Raw genomic sequence first — 16,845 nt, forward strand, 5'->3', positions numbered from 1 at the left:
GAGGGTTTCCAGTGCCCTGAGGCTAAGGTCACGGTGGAACAAGACAGCTATAGAAGTGACGTCACGCAGGCCAGGCGGTCGGGGTACCTGCAGACCCACAGATGCCTCCTTTCTATTGACACCCTCACCATGAAAAGTCTCAGATCCTCCAGCTCACTGGGGTACTAGTGTCCCTGAAAGAGCGAGTGCTTCACCGGGTCACTGCTGTGTAGCCCAGCCCATCTTCTCCCCTCCAGTCCTCTGAGGCCAGCCTTGCAGAGCCAAGCCTCGGGTGAGAGCTCCCTCTGCCGGCCAATGCTGAGTTAAACTACCCAAGTGCTGGTGGCTCGTAGCCACCCTCAGGCAGGAACAGGCACCTTCCCCACGTACACCCAACCTGGCACTTGGAAGACCCTCAGGGGCCCGGAGATATAAGCCCATGATGATGCCATCAGGTTTACATATTCCCCAGGAAGTGGAGGAAATTTTCCCTGGAAGAATCTAGAAATAGTTCTACCTCTTCCTGGTGACCTTGGGGAAATCACTGTCCCTCTCTGAGCCTCAGTTCCCTGCCCTGTACAATGGAGCAGTTGAATGTTCTCGAGCCTTTTTAAACAGCACCAGCGTCTTATTAATGGAGCCCAGCACCCTAAATGTACTGGGAGCTGTTCTAGATCGAATCAAGAGTAGGGGCTGGAGGCAAGCCTCACGTGGCGACCTTAGAAACCTTCTCGCCCTGAAGCTCCCTGAGATGTTAGTAAGGGGCTCGCCCCAATGAGACTGATGTGTTGCAACATTCTGGTACGATAAAGCAGATGCCTTATGAACACTGAAATCCAAGCAGAAAAGGCAGTGAACGTAACCAGCCCTCATTTCCGCCAAGTGTTTGTCAATGTGCTTGTTGCCTCCTGAATGAGTAGGCCAGGCCCTGAGGTGCTCAGGAGAGCTTGAGGGGGCTGGACGACCTCCATGCAAGCAGGAGAAGAGTTCATCAGCCTGGTGAACAATGTCTAGAAGTGGCTTCCAGCCTCAGATCTGGTTCTTTAACATTTTCCTCTGTGATCTCTGTGAAGACCCTGGAAGCATTCTAATGAACTCTGATAACTGGCCAGATCTGCAGGGATCGCAGGTCTATTGACTGATAGAACCAGGATTGTAAAAGAGCTTGGTGGATGGGAAAGAGGGGCTGAAATGAAGGTGGAAACTGCCATGGTGTTAAGTCCTTGCATTCAATTTTGAAGAAAAATCAAGGGTATACCACAGAGCAAGGGCACCTGCCTGGAGTCAGATGATAGCGGTTGCTCACACAGCCTGGGGTTGCACTGGGTGACCTGGGGTTGCACTGGGAGAAGTCGTGGAGAGCAGGGGAGCAGGAGATGCCACGCCATCCACCCCAGTCCTGGTGTGTTGGCCCTGGCATCCTGGATTTTAAAGACTCACCAGGAAAGGCTCTGGACCAGCAAATGAAAAAGAGGTTTTCCCATCAACAGAGGGGGATGTGAGACTCAGAGAGGGGGGTAACTGCCCAAGGCCACACAGCCCCAGATGGAAGCTAGTCCACTCCCATTTCTGCCCTGACATCCCCACACTGTGGGACCAAAACATGTTGCAGTGCCCAGAAAATTCACAAGCCGCCTGAGATTAAGCAGGAACCTCAAAGATCACTTTGGAGTGAATTCCTGGGGCTTCCCTGGCCCTTCTTTATCATTCTTGAAGACAGCCAGATGCTAGCTCAGACACCTCAAAAGAAACTGAGAGCATACCAGCCTCCCAGTTAAACAAAACAAAAACCAACAGCAGCCAAAATATGTGAGCAGCACATGCTGCATCTAAGGTAGGCTGCCAAAAGGGGGCGCCATGCCCCCATGCATCCTGACCCATGCTGACTGGGCCCTGTCAGCCTCTCCGACCTCCACCATCTCCTGCTTCTGCATCAACCTGTTTGGTTTCTCTGCTCACCCTGTGCTGGCTGCTCAAAGCCATCTGAGCTCATTCCTCTGTCCTGTCAGCAACAAGGCGCTGGTGCACAGGGAACTGGAGTTAGCATCCTTCACCCCACTGCATGAGTCAGGTGTCTGTGTGTGTGTGCACATGAGTGTGCACAAGTGCACACTTTCTGAGTACATCCTTTATCCTTTGCGTGCATCAGGTACAGCGTGTGTGTGTGCATGTGTGTACCTATGAACACAGATGTGTGCATCCTTTATCATTGCATGCATCAGGTGCAATGTGTGCATGTGTGTGCCCTTGAGTGTGTACATATGCACATACATTGTGAATGCATCCTGTATCACTTTGCATGCATCGTTGGAGTGTGCATATGTGGACACACGTTGAGACTCTGACTTGCACACCTCCACCCTCACTGCCTTCCCTGGGCGGCGCCCTGGGAACACACTTTTTATATTAAGGTGAATATGCTGGAGAGCTCAGCCCTCCTAACCCTCCCCCTGCTGGGGACGTACAACAGGAGAGGTGGACACAAGTCTATGCTGTCCCAGCTGCTCCCATCTTGCCTCCCCCCTAGCAAGGACCAGAGAGATCCAGATGACCCCCAGTGCAAATCGTCAAGCCATGAGTTAGGGACAGGGCAGAGGCAGGCTGCATGGCACATGGGTGGAGCGGCAGTGATGGCCCCCTGCTTGCAGCCAGAGGGAGACAGGAAAACTCTCAGGGCCTTTGAGCTTCACCTCTGGGTTCTGCTCTTAGCACCAAGTCTGGACTCACAGGCCAGCGTCCTCCCGTGTGGGAAGGAAGGGAGAGGAGGGCTTGTCCTCGGCTACCTCCCGAAGTTACCCTTGCAGAGAGAAACGTGTGTCCGGCCTGCAGCCACCTCCCCAACCTGCCTGCCTTCCGGGTGCGACCAGATAGGCTCTGGAAGACCCAGTCAGCGACAGCTGTTGGAAAAGACAAGCACTGTCTCCTGTATTTGGGGAAATCCACCTTCACCCCGTGTGCACAGGACTGCCAGGACTGCCCTCGCGGGGCCCCCTCTCCTGGGGGCAGGGAGCCAGGACTCAACAGCATCATTACCCAGAGTCACAATCATGTCTTGGGCCTCATGTCTGACACATGCTCACCCCTTTGCCCCATGCAAAAAGGGGAGAGGAAGAGGTGGATAAAGTGGGGGCTAGTGAAGAACAAGCTGGGGAAATACAGATTCTCTGCATCTTAGAAATGGGAGAAGTAGGGCCTGGGGAAAGGGATGGCCCTGCTCGGCCCTGCTCAGGCGGAGTGTTCTAGCCCTTTCCTTATCAGCAGGTGGAGGTGACAGCCAGACTCACAGGCACGCTCTGGGGGACTGGTGTGGTGCCACATTCCCAGGAGGTGACGGTGCCTCGGGCCCCTCCCAGAGCCTGTTTCCCTGGGGGCCTCTGTACACCAGCCATAGAATCACTGTGGACCTTGGTTTAGTTCCGGAGTCTGCGTAGCAAGCTGTAGGCACTCTTTCCTGGAGAGAAGAAAAGCATACGCAGCTCTAACGTGGGGGGAATCCTGAGAGCTCATGAGTCACATGGGCTAGCTCTGGAGAGGCCCTGACCTCAGACCAGCTGCATGGGCTAGAGCTGTTTGGAAATGCAGAATCCTCGGCCTCATCCCAGACCTACCAGAAGGGCTACCAAGGTCCCCAGTGGTGCACGGTGGCTGCAGCTTCCTGGGAATCTGATTTGCTCTTTGCTCCTCCGCTCTCTCACCTGGCAGATCTGCGGGATGGTTCTCACCTGCTGCTTGCACCGGAGGCTCCAGCTGCATTGTTACTAGTGGCCAACCGCGCCCCCCTGTGGCTGCCCCTCGCAAGGACAGGCACCAGGCCTGAGAAGTCAGCATCAGCTTGCCCAGAGACGCCCAGAAACGCCCTCCTTATCTGTGCCCAGGCCCTTGGGATCCACCAAGTGTCTGAGACTGTGGCTTCCATGTTCCCACACAGACCAGCAGCGCGCAGCCCCTTCCTCCCTTCCGAGTGTTCACTGCCAGAGCCGAGGCGGGCACCCTCCTGCCTAGAGGCAATGCCAGAGCCCGCACCTGGCACAGGGCTCCCGTGGACCACACGCGGATGAGAGCTGCACTCAGCTCCTCCCCAGCTCCTGCACCTAGAACAGCGGGCTGCAAACCTGACCCCTCTGGGACACCCGCCTTGACACATGACCCCCGGCCTGTGTGAGCAGCCTTCCTCTGGCCTATGCCGCAAGCTTTGCTCTGCCCCCTGGGATGTGCATCAGGGTGCATTAGGGTTGGCCCCCAGAAGACCCTGCTCTTTGATGTGCCCACCTCCCACCCCTTCCCTCTTGGAAAGGAGTGTCTGGATGACCTGGTTCCTTCCTGCAGGCCTGGAAGTGGAGGGGCAGGAGGCGAGGCGATAGGAGCTGGGCCGGCAGGGGTTAGCTGGGGGGAGTTGCCCAGGCAGGGAGCAGGGTGGGATACGTTGGCTTCACCAGTGCAGGCTGCGCCTGGAACCTGTGCCCTGCCTGGAGGCCCTCCCCAAGAAAGCACCCCTGGAGGACCATCACCCCAAGCCCCAGCTTCCATAATATGCTCCTATGGGATCTCCCGAGAGCCACTGCCTGATTCTCTGGATTGCCAGGTTTTTAAAACCATTTCTTAATGTCAGTGGGAGTAAAACCCTTCCTGATTAGACCAAATCAGAGACCCCGCCCAGTTGGAGTCACTGCAGAGGTGAGACTCCCAGAGGGGTGCTCTGCCCTGAATCTCACTTTCCCTGCACCCACATGCTCTGACCACCTGGCCCCTCCAGGGGTCTCCTCTGCTTCCCAGAGTGAATACAGCCCCTTCCTTTGGTTCTGTCTTGCATATCTGAAATAGGCAAGGAATTTTCAAGAACTTTCCCAAATTCTAAGGGAGAACAGAACATCCTGGAAAGGAGCATATAGATGTCAGCAGTTTTCCAGCCCGCAGGTATCAACTGGTAAGAGGGCAGCAGGGAGCCCTTCGAAAGGGCTGTTCCAACAGCAGCTGGTAACATGAGACCCGCACACCAGGCTTCCACACCTCCCAGCGCCCACCTGGAACTCTAACTTCCCAGCCGCTAGAGGCGTTCCTCTGTTATCTAAGCAAGGCCAGGGCCGTGTATTTACTGAAGGCCTACTGTGCGCCAAGAAGGTCACATAAATCTAGCAACCCCAGCGAGAGGGTATCCTTTCCCCCATTCCACAGAGGAGGAGATGAAGGTTCAGAGAAGTCGAGAGTTGCCAGTCGGGAGAAATGACTATTGTCATGTCCCCCCAACCCATGGAACCCAGGGGGCTGGGCTGGGAGCCCTCTCTCCTCATGGTGCCTGGGTGGACAGTAGGGACACTGTGGAATAGCAGCAGCCTCAGCACCCCCTCCCGGGTTGGACGGAACCATGATCTGGTGCCAGGACCAGCACCCTGCACATTTGCAGAGCATTCAGACCCCTCGGAGCAGCCCAGGCAGCAGGCGGAAGTGGCGTGGGGTGAGGCGCATCGCTCATGGGAATGGCAGACCTGTCACCTCAGGTGGCCATGCTGACACCAAAGCAAGAGCAGGCCAGGCTGCAGCGATCAGAATCCTCAGACAGCTCGTGCAATCCCTGCCCGTGCGGGGTCCCTTGTCAGGGACACGGGGGGCTGGCAAGAGAGCAGCAAAGGCCCTCCCTGCTGATACTGGGGCCATTTGCACACACAGCCACCCTGGAAGGACGAGGTGCCCTGGCCACCTCCTGCCCACTCCCTCTCCCCTATGTGGCATCCTGAGTGGGCACAGTGCGCTGTCCCGGGAGCTTGTGGCCACTCTAGGGCCCTGAGAGGGGACATCCCAGTGTGATATGCCCCTGTTGCTCCATGTCCCATGGCCAGCTTCGGTCATGGAACCCGCCACTCCTAGTCCCCGCGGAAGGTGAGGTAGAGGGAATGGACTGGCAGTTCCCTTGCCCCTACCCATCACACTGGGCCTTGGGAACATTCTGGACTCACTGGCTGCTCGGCCCCCTTTGAATCACCGCTGGGTGGCGCTCACGCCCGCCAAGATGCTAGTGACCGGGTGTCTGAACTGAGTTCTCTCAATCCTGAGCAGGCATCAGGGCTCCCTGGAGGGCTTTTTAAGAGCTGGCTTGGGCTCCACCCTCAGCGTTTCCCATCAGTAGGGGGAGGGCCCAGAATTTGCACTTCTAGCAAGTTCCCGGGTATTGTTGATGCTGCTGGCCCTGGAACCACACTTTGAGAATCACTGTAGCCCAGGCCACAAAGGGGCATGCTTTGCCACCCACCTTTGTTTATCCAGCCCCCAAGTTTCTAAAATCTCTCGGGATGTCCAGCAGCAGCCCTGCAGGGTTCACAGTGAGAGGGTGAGGTGGAAGGTTTGCTGGGGCTATACCGCCCCCTGGAAGGGGCCACTGCTGCCCAGCTGCTTGTCCCTGCCCCTGTAGCCTTAGCTGGGAGAGCAGGTGCCAGGTCCTCTCCCGGAAGGGGACAAGTGACACTCCCAGCCCCATTTTCGCACCACCTTCTGGTGCTTTGGGCTTCCTTCCCACCCACCCCCAGGGCCCCACCTCCCCCATCACCTCCATGCTCTATTTCAGCCCAATGCTCCCCCCTGTGCTTCATCCCTCAGCCTCCAGTGCTCCCTGGCCCTACCGTCTATGCACTGGCACACCCCCTGCTGGTGCCACTAGTCATGCCAGGCATTCACGAGGCCAGATGGGCTCCTGGAACCAGCTGGCCCGTGGCTACGGGTCATCACAATATTCTAGAAACAGAGAAGTTGCCTTAACCCACTGCATATGGGAAATTGCTCGAGTTGTAAACATACCCTTCTCCTAGCTGGCCTCAGTGCAAGCCCAGCCTCACATGATAATAAAGGAACCGGATAATAAAGGAACTGGATCGACCTTTGGTTGCTGTTTTTTCTCCACTGCAAGGGAATTCCAGGCCATCTGCTCATCCATCGTGTTGGTCCTCCCGCTACACGCCAAAGCAGATGTGTGTCATGGGGAAGGAAGGGAGGGGCCCCATTAGGAAACCCACAAGGGTCCTGCTGACTCTTGTCAGCTCCCACCATTGATCTGTTAGACCTGACCTCGCCTGCCCATGCATGTCCTTAGCTCCAGGCTGCAGGCGAGAGCCGGGCTCCAGCAAGCGGGCTTGGGTTGTGTTCCCCGAGACCTTTCTGCCTTTGATCTGCGACATCCTGCGCCACTCGTGGTGATGCACAGCCAGCCCCAGAGTGAGCCTGGAGTTGGCTCCTCCTGCCACAGGCATCCCCCTGCCTGTGGGGTGGTGGGTAGCCAGGAACAAGGGGTCTCCTGACTGGCCACTGGGCACCCAGCCAGGCTTGTCAAGCTAAGACACACACTCGCTCTGCTGTCTGCACCCCCCCATAACATCTCCCCCTGGAGCGATGGTGCTTCTCTCCCTGGCCAGCTCATTTGTGCACGCCCCCAAGTCCAGAGTGCGACACTTCCTGAGCCCCGTGCAAACAGACTACTGAGGGTCTGGGCCGCACAGAGCTAAGAGGAAGTCACCCAAAACTCTGACCCCATTTCATTCACTAGAGTCCCAGCCATGGCCCAGCGTGCAGCCCTGTTATGCCAGTTTCCTCTCCTTTGCACTAAGACTCACCAAGGGGGGTTGGGCAATGCCCCAAGCTGGCTCCACCTGGTTCTCAGTCAGGTTCTAGGGCCACAAAGGTGAGATCCCAGCAGACAGCCCCACGCTGGAGAGCCTGGGCCGAGAGTACCCTGTGCGGAGTTGTCGTTCTTGTCATTAGCTTAAGGAGACACGTAGTTCATCTCCACGCTGGCGTTAAACTCAGCAAAAACGAGATGGCTAAATCAATAGCCTCCCAATCGTTCCTGGATGCTTAAAGAAGGCACCGTTGCAATGCCGATATTTTTGTGTCTACAATGACATTCATTTCTTCTGACTTCCCTCTTGCTTCTGTGGATTATTGAAAGCTGCTACTGAGTCAGCCCAGAGCAAAACTGAGGTGTGGGGGAAGCTGCCCACCAAGTCCACACCCCCCCATATAGTAACTCCCCTTTCCAGTTCTCTCTCCTGTGCTCCCAGCTTTCAACCCTGTGGGATCATTTTCCTTGGGGTGCCACCTCTAGTTTGGGGATCCTGAGAACTCAGATTTGACCAATTTCGCCCTCAAAACCTACTCATCTCCAAGAAGCAGCTGCATCTCTTTCCATGTATGCTTGATGTCAGCCTCCCAGCAAATCTGTAAACTAGCTATTATCCTCGTGGGGCCCATAACAGATCTGTGACAAGTTCAAACACCCCCCGCGGCTCTTGAGGACACAAATGCAGAGGGGAGGCTGACTTCAGCCCCTCCAGCTCACAGTCCAGCGTCCATTCCTCCCGGGTGTGGCGCACCTCGACATGGGAAAGTTCAGACACAGTGACAGCCTCGAAAATAGCTGTGGCAGGAGGATCCTCGGTAATGCATTGGAAAGCATTTTGCAAGCTGTGAAGTTCAATGCTAACAAAAGGAGAGATTTAATGACGCCATGTGGCCCCCGCACACCTCCAGAAAATGAGCACTGAGCCCAGAAAATACACTCACCCATCCATTCAATGCAACAGTCAGTCATGCCCCTGCCCAGGCCAGGGCGTCACGCTGGATGCATGGCGAGACTGTTCCTCCTCTTCCAATCAATCTAATTAATCACCAAGTTGGTCAATCCTCCTGCGTCTCTCAAATCTGTCGCTTTGTCTCCATCCCACTGATGTTGGCCTGCGAACTGCATCTCTCTCCTAAATCACCGCAGCAGCCTCCCAGATGACTACCTGTCCCTGCACCCACGCTGTCCCCTCCCACCCTTGTCCACACTGCAGCCAGGGTAAGGCTGCCCAAGGGCAGGACCGAGCCAGCCTTCCAGCTGCCAGCAGTGGACGCCGACTTAATCCCTCAGCGTGACGTGCAGACTCTTACCTGGCTCTCCAGGTGTGAGCAGGTGATCGCCCCTCTCTCAGGCACAGCACCAATGACGCCAGCTCTCGGCCTCCACATCACCTCGATCGGGGTGCCTCGCGCTCCCCAAGGTGTGGCTGGTGCCTGGCCCACCCTGGGCAGCTGCTGTCGTGGCTCTGAGTACCCATCACGTTCACTCCTCCATGGCCCCCACTGGATTGCTGGCCCGTGAGCCAGGGCTGGGGCAGGAGCTTGCCCCCTGTGTTCTCGCTGCTTGGCACCAACACGCTGAACTGAACTGAGTCAATAAATGTCTCATCTCTGCACACCCAGGGGGAGTTCTCATGTGGGTGCAAAGTCAGCTTGGCTGCTTTCTCGCTTGGTCTTTGCCGAACACCAGCGGGGGGTGGGGAGGTAACTCTCCCACATCGCACGGGACTGAGGAAGCAAGCGAGGGGCCCCCAGGGCCAGCTCAGCCACCCCCTCTCATGAACTAGAGAACCCGTCCCAGAAGCCCTTGCCGAGCCATCAGGAGTCCCCAGGGAGAAAAGCCGCCCGCTGTCCCGATAAGCACCTCTCCTGCCCGGCCAGGCGCTCGCTGCCTCTCGGGCACAGCGCGGCTCACCAGAGCCCAGTGCTCACGGACCTCGCTCTGCCCCGGGCGCAGGCAGCACAGGCCGCCAGGCATCCACAGGCCGGGGCAGAAGTGCCAGTCAGGGGTCAGAGAGGAAGTGGCTCCCTCCTGCCTTCCCTGACTTGGTTGGTCCTGAATGTGTGATGGGGGTCACCTCCTCTTCGCCCCGACCAAGTCCTAACCCCACAGCCACGAGGACCCTCTGGGAAATCTCCCGGGACCCTATTCTGCCTGGACATTGGACAGAGGGCCCCTCATGCCCCTCCACCCTCAGCGGATCTGTGGAGACTTAGGACACAGTACCTGCAGGATGAGGTCCCAGAGGTTAGTGCTTTGGGGCAATTCTGGGCCAACCTGGCTACTCTCTTGAGGAGAGGGAGGGAGACAGACCCCCGCACATGGAGGGGCTTAGCTGACCTCTAACCTCCTCACCCTGCCCCAGAGGGGTGCGCACAGCACAGCACTGGCCCGGAGCCAGGGGACCTCTGGCTTCTCTCATCTGCAACTTGTCACTGTGACCCCACAGCCAAGGAAAACCCACAAACCAGAACCTCAACCGAGGAAGACTTGTGCAGCCAGGCACAGCCATGTCCGCGGCTCAACGGCTGTAAGGGCCCCCCGCGCCCCCAACATCACCTCATGACTTGGTGTTTCTGCTCTTTGAAACCACCTCAGAGCTTTCCTAAGACGGTCCAGGCCAGGCAAGTCACCCTGTGAGGTCCCCTCCCTCAACAGGAGCCCCAGGAACAGCAGAGGATGGGAGAGAGACTGCGCTGCCAGCCCCTCCCCCGCAGGAAGCCAGGAAGGAGGCCCTCCTTCCTCCCCCGAGACTGGCCATCTGTGGGGGTGACAGAAACCGTGTGGGAGTCTCGGCTTCTTGCACAGAGACTCGGGCCACTGGGACTGGCCCTGACCAAGTCTGCATGAGGTCACCAGAAAGGGAGTGTGCGCCACCCTCCTGCACCCGCAAGAGAGGACAGCACCCTCTGGGCTCGGGAGGGGGAGATGAGGTCCTTGCTGCGGGGGCGTGACCTGGACAAAGGGCAGGGCTTGCGCCTGACCCCTCCGGATCCCACACCAGCCACTGCATGAAATAAGACACAGAAACACGAAGAGCCAGCCTGCCTGTGCTTTTGACACGTTATCAGGTTTTATTTAAAAACATGCTAAAAACTTGGCGTTCAATAAAGCCAGGACCAGGATGAAGGAAACGCACAGATACGGCATTGCAAGCAGAAAGTGCATCGAAACCAACAAGCGTGCTCTCCCGCTCTGCACGCTGCCCCTGGGGTGGGCAGCACGCAGGCATGAGCCCCAAAGCCTCCCCCTCGGAATGCCCGGGCAGGGCAGGGGCCAGGACCCGCCGTGGACGTCCACCCATTGGGGAGGGAAGCGGGAGAGCAGGGACACTGAAGGGCAAGGGATGAAGAGTGGACCCCAGCACCTGGAACCCAGCTCCCATCCTGTGCCAGGTCCCTGCTAGTTAGCACCTCCACCAGTGGGTGGGCAGGGGGCCAGAGAGGAGGGGACAGTCACTTCCATCCACCTGGACTGCTTTTTGGCCCCGAAAGCACAGAGGGACAGCCACTTGGGCCCCAGACCCACCAGAACACCTGTCTGGGTGGGCTCGGCACCCCTTCCAGAGTGACAGCCCAAGAGACAGACCCATGTTGGCAGGAGAGAGACAGCCCTCCCTTTGGGGGACACAGATGGAGACTTATACCCCAACACCTGCTGCAGGCCCCCAAGGGTAGTCTCAGCCTCTGCTCACCACCTTTTGGTAACAGGGCTGCAGAGTCTACGGCAGGCTTCCCCTTGAAGTCTACAAAACCTTGACCTTCTCAGCCAGTCTGTAAACTGCCTGGCAGACCGGCCTGGAGGAGCTCTGGCTGTGGCAAGGGAAGAACACGTGGAAGTCACTCAGTTAATTCTGCCCAATGCGGACATGGGCAGGAGAACCAGAGGACACTGGGCCACCGTCACTGACATCGCACAGTGTGACCTTCCGTGTGGTGTGGGGAGGGCTCTGCAGGACGGGCAAGGGGCTTGGAAAGATCCCCACCCCGTGCACCCGGACTTCCACCCAGTGCTGGTTGGCGAAAGACTGATCATCCGGGCACAGGGTGAGGCCAGAAGGCAGTTTTGGGAAGCGTGGACAAGGTTCTGCAAATAGACAGACGACGTGGTGGCTGGGGGAAGAGACGGGGGCTGTGGCAAAGGCTCCAGGGCCAGAGGATGCCCCTGAAGTTCTAGAAATGTAAGATTTCCAGGGAGGCTATACACCCCACAATGTGCTAGACGTTTGCTGTTGATTTTAACAAAAATTAGAAATTGCATTGATAGGCATAAACAAACCCGCCCACCCTCACCCCAGCACACACTCAGGATGCACCCCGCCCTGCCGTGCCACAGGACGTGTGTGCGCGCGAGTGTCTCTCCGCTGGGGCGGGTCTGCTCCACACTCCGCAGCCTGGGGTTCCCGGGAGGCGGGCTCCTCACCAAGAAGTAGGGCCAGAGGACCCGGGAAGGCAGCTCCTCTCAGCGTGTGCTCGCCCATCCTCCCCCGAAGGACCCCCCACCCCCTTCCCACTTTGCCATTAGCCCCTCCGCTCCTCTCCCAGGGAGGGGGTCTTTGCTCTGCCCTATTCCCTGAGACCACGCCCCTCTCCACTCTCCAGCACCCGCCCCGGACCCGCAGTGTGACCCTGAACACACCCGAAGATCTGCACTCCCGGTCCCACTGTATTTGACCTAGAGGCGAGTGGAGCCGCTGGCTGGGCAGCTGGCCCTGAGGTCTTGAGACGACAGGCAGGTGGAGGCTGCAGAGAGGGCCTGGGCCCAGTGGGGAAATCAAGGCAACCAATCAAATGGGGCGGGAGAAGGCAGCCCCCACCCCCCACACACACACACACAAGGCCCCATCAGGGATGTGCACCAGCATCTAGCCAGTCAGTGGGTAACTTTTCCAAACTCAATCCTGTGGACTCTTTTTTCTTAACGACAAAACATTCAACCCGCCCAGGGGACATTCTCGGGGGGCTGCTGCAGCTGTAACCCCCGCCAGCCTGTTGTCTCCCAAGTCAAGAATCAGTCTGCTTTGTGCTGGGGGTGTTGTAATAAGATCCAGGCTGATCCTTCTCGGGTTTTCTTCTCCTTAGGGTTACAGAGGACATAACCCCCACCCAACCACCATCCAGGAGCCCCCAGGAATCTGAACCCCTGGCGGAAACCATTTGCCGCCTCCAGCAGGAAGCCAGCATGTGACTCTGGCTGGAGGGAACATGCCATCCGCGCCCCTTCCCCTCCTGCCGGCCACGGTCCTCAGTCACTGTCTCAGCAGCAAAGTCGAGGAATGGCTTCCCCTTCCAGAAGCAATGTGAGGAACTGAGCATCCAAACTAGAGAGGTATTTGTCTGAAAGTTTCTAGCAGGAATGTCTGAAGGTAACTGGGGTTTGCAGAACCTGTGGCAGGAACGCCTGTGTGGGGTGGAAGGGGAGCCCCGTTCTGTGCCAGCAGAGGGCAGGAGGACAGCAGAAGAGAAACGGAGAAACTGCTCATCAGTGGAGTGAGGACCCAGCACAGCAATGGCCGGGCTCCTGCAAAGCATGTGGCCAGCCTCTGGGGACCCCCGGGTTGGCACAGGCATCCTGCCAGGCAGCCCACACCCTCCTTTCACCTGCCTGTCCAGGCTCCCGCGCCCCAGACTCCACCCCAGCCCAGCTGCTCGCGGCCTCCCGCGCAGTGAGCCCTGAGCTGAGTCTGGGCGCTCCCCAGAGCCCCCTGAGTGCTGCACACGGTTTTCCTGATCCACTCCAGACAGGTGACCCTCTCCCCACTCACCCCCCACCCTTGGAAAAAAATCAAACCGTTACAGAAATCAACACAGTAAAAAGTCATAAATCAGAGCACTAACCCTAAACTTATCTGAGAGATAATATTCCTGAATAATCATAATCAGAGTAAAATAAAATAAAAAAGTTACACTGTAAGGTATAAAAAGCCTGGGCTAGACGCACCCAGGGGCCTTGCGGGAGGCAGGGAGAGCCCCGACGTGACCACCAGCTCTCCCCGTCTCCCACGGGGCGGACGGCCTGGGGGGCCTCGCTGGGTCTCTCGCCAGGAGGGGCGCACTCCGCCCCCGCCCCTCGGGGGACAAAGCGTCAGTGTGAGGAAGGGCGGGGGCAGAAACACATCAGAGCCGGCAGGGCCTCCTGGTGCGCGTCCCCGGCCCACGCTGTCTTCTTTGGCAAATACACAGATGTAAGAATCCAGGTGCCCCCAGCACCCCAAGGTCTCTGCATACCTCCTGCCTTCTCCCTGGCAGAGGGGGTGGGGCCGGGGCAGGGGTGCAGGGGTCAGCAGTCTGGAGAGTGTGGGCAGGCAACACAAAGCTGGAATCTTCTTCCCTGGCACAGTGTCCGCATGGTCTGGGGCGCTCCGCCTGCCCGCCTGCTGCCCGCCTGCTCAGGCATCATACTTTTTACCCGTCCGGTGGATGTGCTGGAAGAGGGTCATGGAGAAAGCCATGCCCAGAATCTGAAAGACGGGGTGCGGGAGAGAAAGGGCCTGGGTCAGAAGCTGCGTGCAGGGATGGGCCACGGGGCCTGAGAGCAGACGGTGACCCCGGACAGGCAGGGGGCAGGCGGCAGCCAAGCGGTCCCCACACAGGCCCCCCCAGGCACACACTGTGAGGCCGTGTGACTCTCGCGGCTCCAGGTTTGGTGAAACTGGAGGAGAGACGGTGGCTGGTGAGCCTGTTCCCAGCCTGGCTACGGAATAGTCTTGCTCTCCTCAGAGCGCTGGGAAAATGGCAGCAGGCCCGTCTGCTAAGCTTCAAAGCCCTTAGATAGACGAGACTCGCCGGGGACGTGGGCGGCGGGACACCAGCAGCCAGGGCGCGGAAGGGATGCTGCGGAAGCCTCGGGGTGCGCAGGGAAGGGCCGTGGAAGGGAAGGCCCGAGCCACGTCCAACAGCAACATGCCTGCCCCAGGTGCCGGGGCCAGTGCCTTAACTTCCCTCTGGCGCCGCGGCCCTCCTACCTGCATGATAAGGATGCACATCCCCACGGTGCCAAGCACATGCTTGTTGTCGTCGAACCACATCTTCACCTTCTCATAGCAGCCCTGGGGAGTGAGGACCGCAAGGTCAAGGCCCTGGCCTGACTGTGAGGGCCCCTCCTGCCCAGCCCCCTGTCTGACCCTCCCCTCTCACTTCCCCTTGCCAGGACCCCATCCTGGGTCCCTCCACGACCCTCAGACCTGCCCCTCCTCCCTCTGAGGCCAGCCCCACTGCACTCAGAAGCATTCAGTCCCCACCCTCTGCGCCTCCCAACTGTGGATCCAGCACCCCCCTAATTTCCCACCTGCATTTTGGCTTCAGTCCTGTGTGTCCCCCACCCCACATTAAGCCAGTTCCTTGGCGTGGTGTGCCACCCTCCCACGGTGCCCTCTCGCCAGACAGTCCAGCTCGCAGCTCGTGGGAGAAGCACCAGCCACGGCCTCCAGCCTCACCGTCCTCCACAGCGGGGTGGTGGTATTGCGCCCGCAGCCCTGGGAGTTCTCCGTGCAGCAGCGGTCGGGGACCGTGTTCTCCCCCAGCACGGGGAACCAGTCGGTGTGGTCAGTGACGCCACAGCAGTGCATCTGCGGGCAGGGAGGAGCAGGGAAGTCAGAGGCTGTAGCCCGGTCCCCTCCAGGTCATCCCCTGTCCAGGCAGCCCCAAACCACAAAAAGTGCCACCCTGGGCCTTCCTGTCCTTCCTGTGGGCCTCAGCCGTGCCCACAGAAGTGTGTGACAGCTCCTACAGGTCAGCGCAGGGGGCAGCCAAGCCTCCCACTCCTCGGAGCCCGCCCCGGACATGGCCAGGGGCTCAGTCCTGGGCTCACCCGCGACACCTCCAGCTTCTGCTGTGCGGACCGGCCCAAGCTACCCAGGGCTTGATGTGGGGCATCTGGGCTTACTGTCTGTTTGCTCTTAGAATCAGTGTCCCCCTGAGCCTTAGTCAAGGAGGCTGATCTGTTGTTAAAACAGTCTGTCATTTGTGCTAAAGCTTCGGGAAGGAAGGGCTTGGGTGATCTGCCCTTCTCTCTGAGCCATCCTTCTGGGTCCCTGTGCCCATTTAGCCATTCACATGGCTCCCTCTGGCCTGTCCACTCTTGGGTGGGGTCCTGCCTGCCTGCCTGCATGCACCCCAGCCCTCTCTAGTTAGAGTGCACAGGCTGTCGGACCCAGTCACTCTCAGGTAGAAACCCAAAAAGCACAGGGGCCCAGCTCAGTCACTGAGCGGAGAGTCTGGCCAGGCCACCCTGTCCCCAAGCACACCTCGGCCTGGATGATGTTCCAGGCGTTCTTAAGTCCCACGTTGTTCTCGGTGTTGTACAGCAGCAGACCTTCTTTCAGGTCCTTCTTGGCATTCTCATTCACCTGTCAGGTCAAGGGAGGCAGACAAGTGGGTGGGGACCAGGACGGACACAGCTCCTTCCCCAGCCCACTTGGGTCAGCCAGGACTGCTGGCCACAGGTGTCCCAGATGGGGGAAGGCCCGCCCTGACCCTGGCTGCAGCCCATGGGGGTAAGGTGCCGGGGGCAGGTAGGTGCCAGCTCCCAGCTCCAGCTGCAGTGCACACTCTCTGACTCCCTTGAGAGCTGAGTGTTCGGGGTCAGGGCTGTAATTCTCCGAGGCAGGGACAGGTGGTGCCTCTGCTCCCCTGGTCACCAGCCCAGCCACACATGTCATGATGACCACGCTGCCGCCACGCCCACAGCATCTTCCTCCCAGGCTGTCCCCATCAAAGTGCACCCTGGGTCCCAAAGGCAGCAGGTCAGTCATTGAACTCTAGGCCCGCATAGCCAGTAACTTGGCGGTCTCGCCTCTGCTTTATCTGTGCTATTGGGATAATGAGTGATACTTGGGCTCGGCAGGGAGAAGGAAAGGCTCTGTCAGATCAAGAGCCAGGAAGAGGCCGTTATTATTTCTTCTGTTTCACAAACACAAAAGACCTATTGTTTCTTTTTTTTTTTTTTTTTTTATTTATAGAGGCATGTTTTATTTATTTATTTGTTTGTTTGTTTGTTTTGTTTATACATGCACTGGGTACAGTCAGAAGCGCGGGAGGGTGAGAGAATTCACCAGAGCCAGAGCGGGGAGCAGAGCAGGCAGAAGGAGCGAAGTACACTGCTGAGGGGAGCAGCGGGCGGCAGGAGAGGTCTGCGCGCCATGTGGGACCCTCCTCCGGTGGCCGGGGAGCAGCCGGGGATCGAACCGGCGCTGCAGAGGCCGCGGGCAGCTTCACAACCCAGCGCTCAACCGCTGCACCACCAGGGAGGCCCAAGACCTATTG

At 58.4% G+C, this 16,845-nt stretch overlaps 2 protein-coding genes across 4 annotated transcripts in view; one reads left to right on the top strand and one right to left on the bottom strand.

Moving 5' to 3' along the window:
• TSPAN11 (tetraspanin 11) overlaps nucleotides 1–6,872 on the top strand; it is a 59,047-nt gene extending 52,175 nt beyond the window's left edge. The window contains exon 8 of the mRNA XM_037514537.2: nucleotides 3,682–6,872. Coding sequence (XP_037370434.1) covers nucleotides 3,682–3,741 — 60 coding nt within the window. The 3' untranslated portion in view covers nucleotides 3,742–6,872. The remainder of the gene's footprint in view (nucleotides 1–3,681) is intronic.
• Nucleotides 6,873–10,596: 3,724 nt separating this feature from the next.
• Nucleotides 10,597–16,845, bottom strand: part of TSPAN9 (tetraspanin 9) — a 184,955-nt gene continuing 178,706 nt past the window's right edge. For all 3 annotated transcript variants that reach the window (XM_054696518.1, XM_054696519.1, XM_037514538.2), the window contains 4 exons: nucleotides 15,828–15,929; nucleotides 15,018–15,149; nucleotides 14,547–14,630; nucleotides 10,597–14,042 (listed from right to left, as the gene is read on the bottom strand). In XM_054696518.1, coding sequence (XP_054552493.1) covers nucleotides 13,971–14,042; nucleotides 14,547–14,630; nucleotides 15,018–15,149; nucleotides 15,828–15,929 — 390 coding nt within the window. In that variant the 3' untranslated portion in view covers nucleotides 10,597–13,970. The remainder of the gene's footprint in view (nucleotides 14,043–14,546; nucleotides 14,631–15,017; nucleotides 15,150–15,827; nucleotides 15,930–16,845) is intronic.

Source organism: Talpa occidentalis, unplaced genomic scaffold (assembly GCF_014898055.3).
Source record: "Talpa occidentalis isolate TD23 unplaced genomic scaffold, MPIMG_talOcc4v2.1 talOcc4.16, whole genome shotgun sequence".
NCBI classification, from domain to species: Eukaryota; Metazoa; Chordata; class Mammalia; order Eulipotyphla; family Talpidae; genus Talpa; species Talpa occidentalis.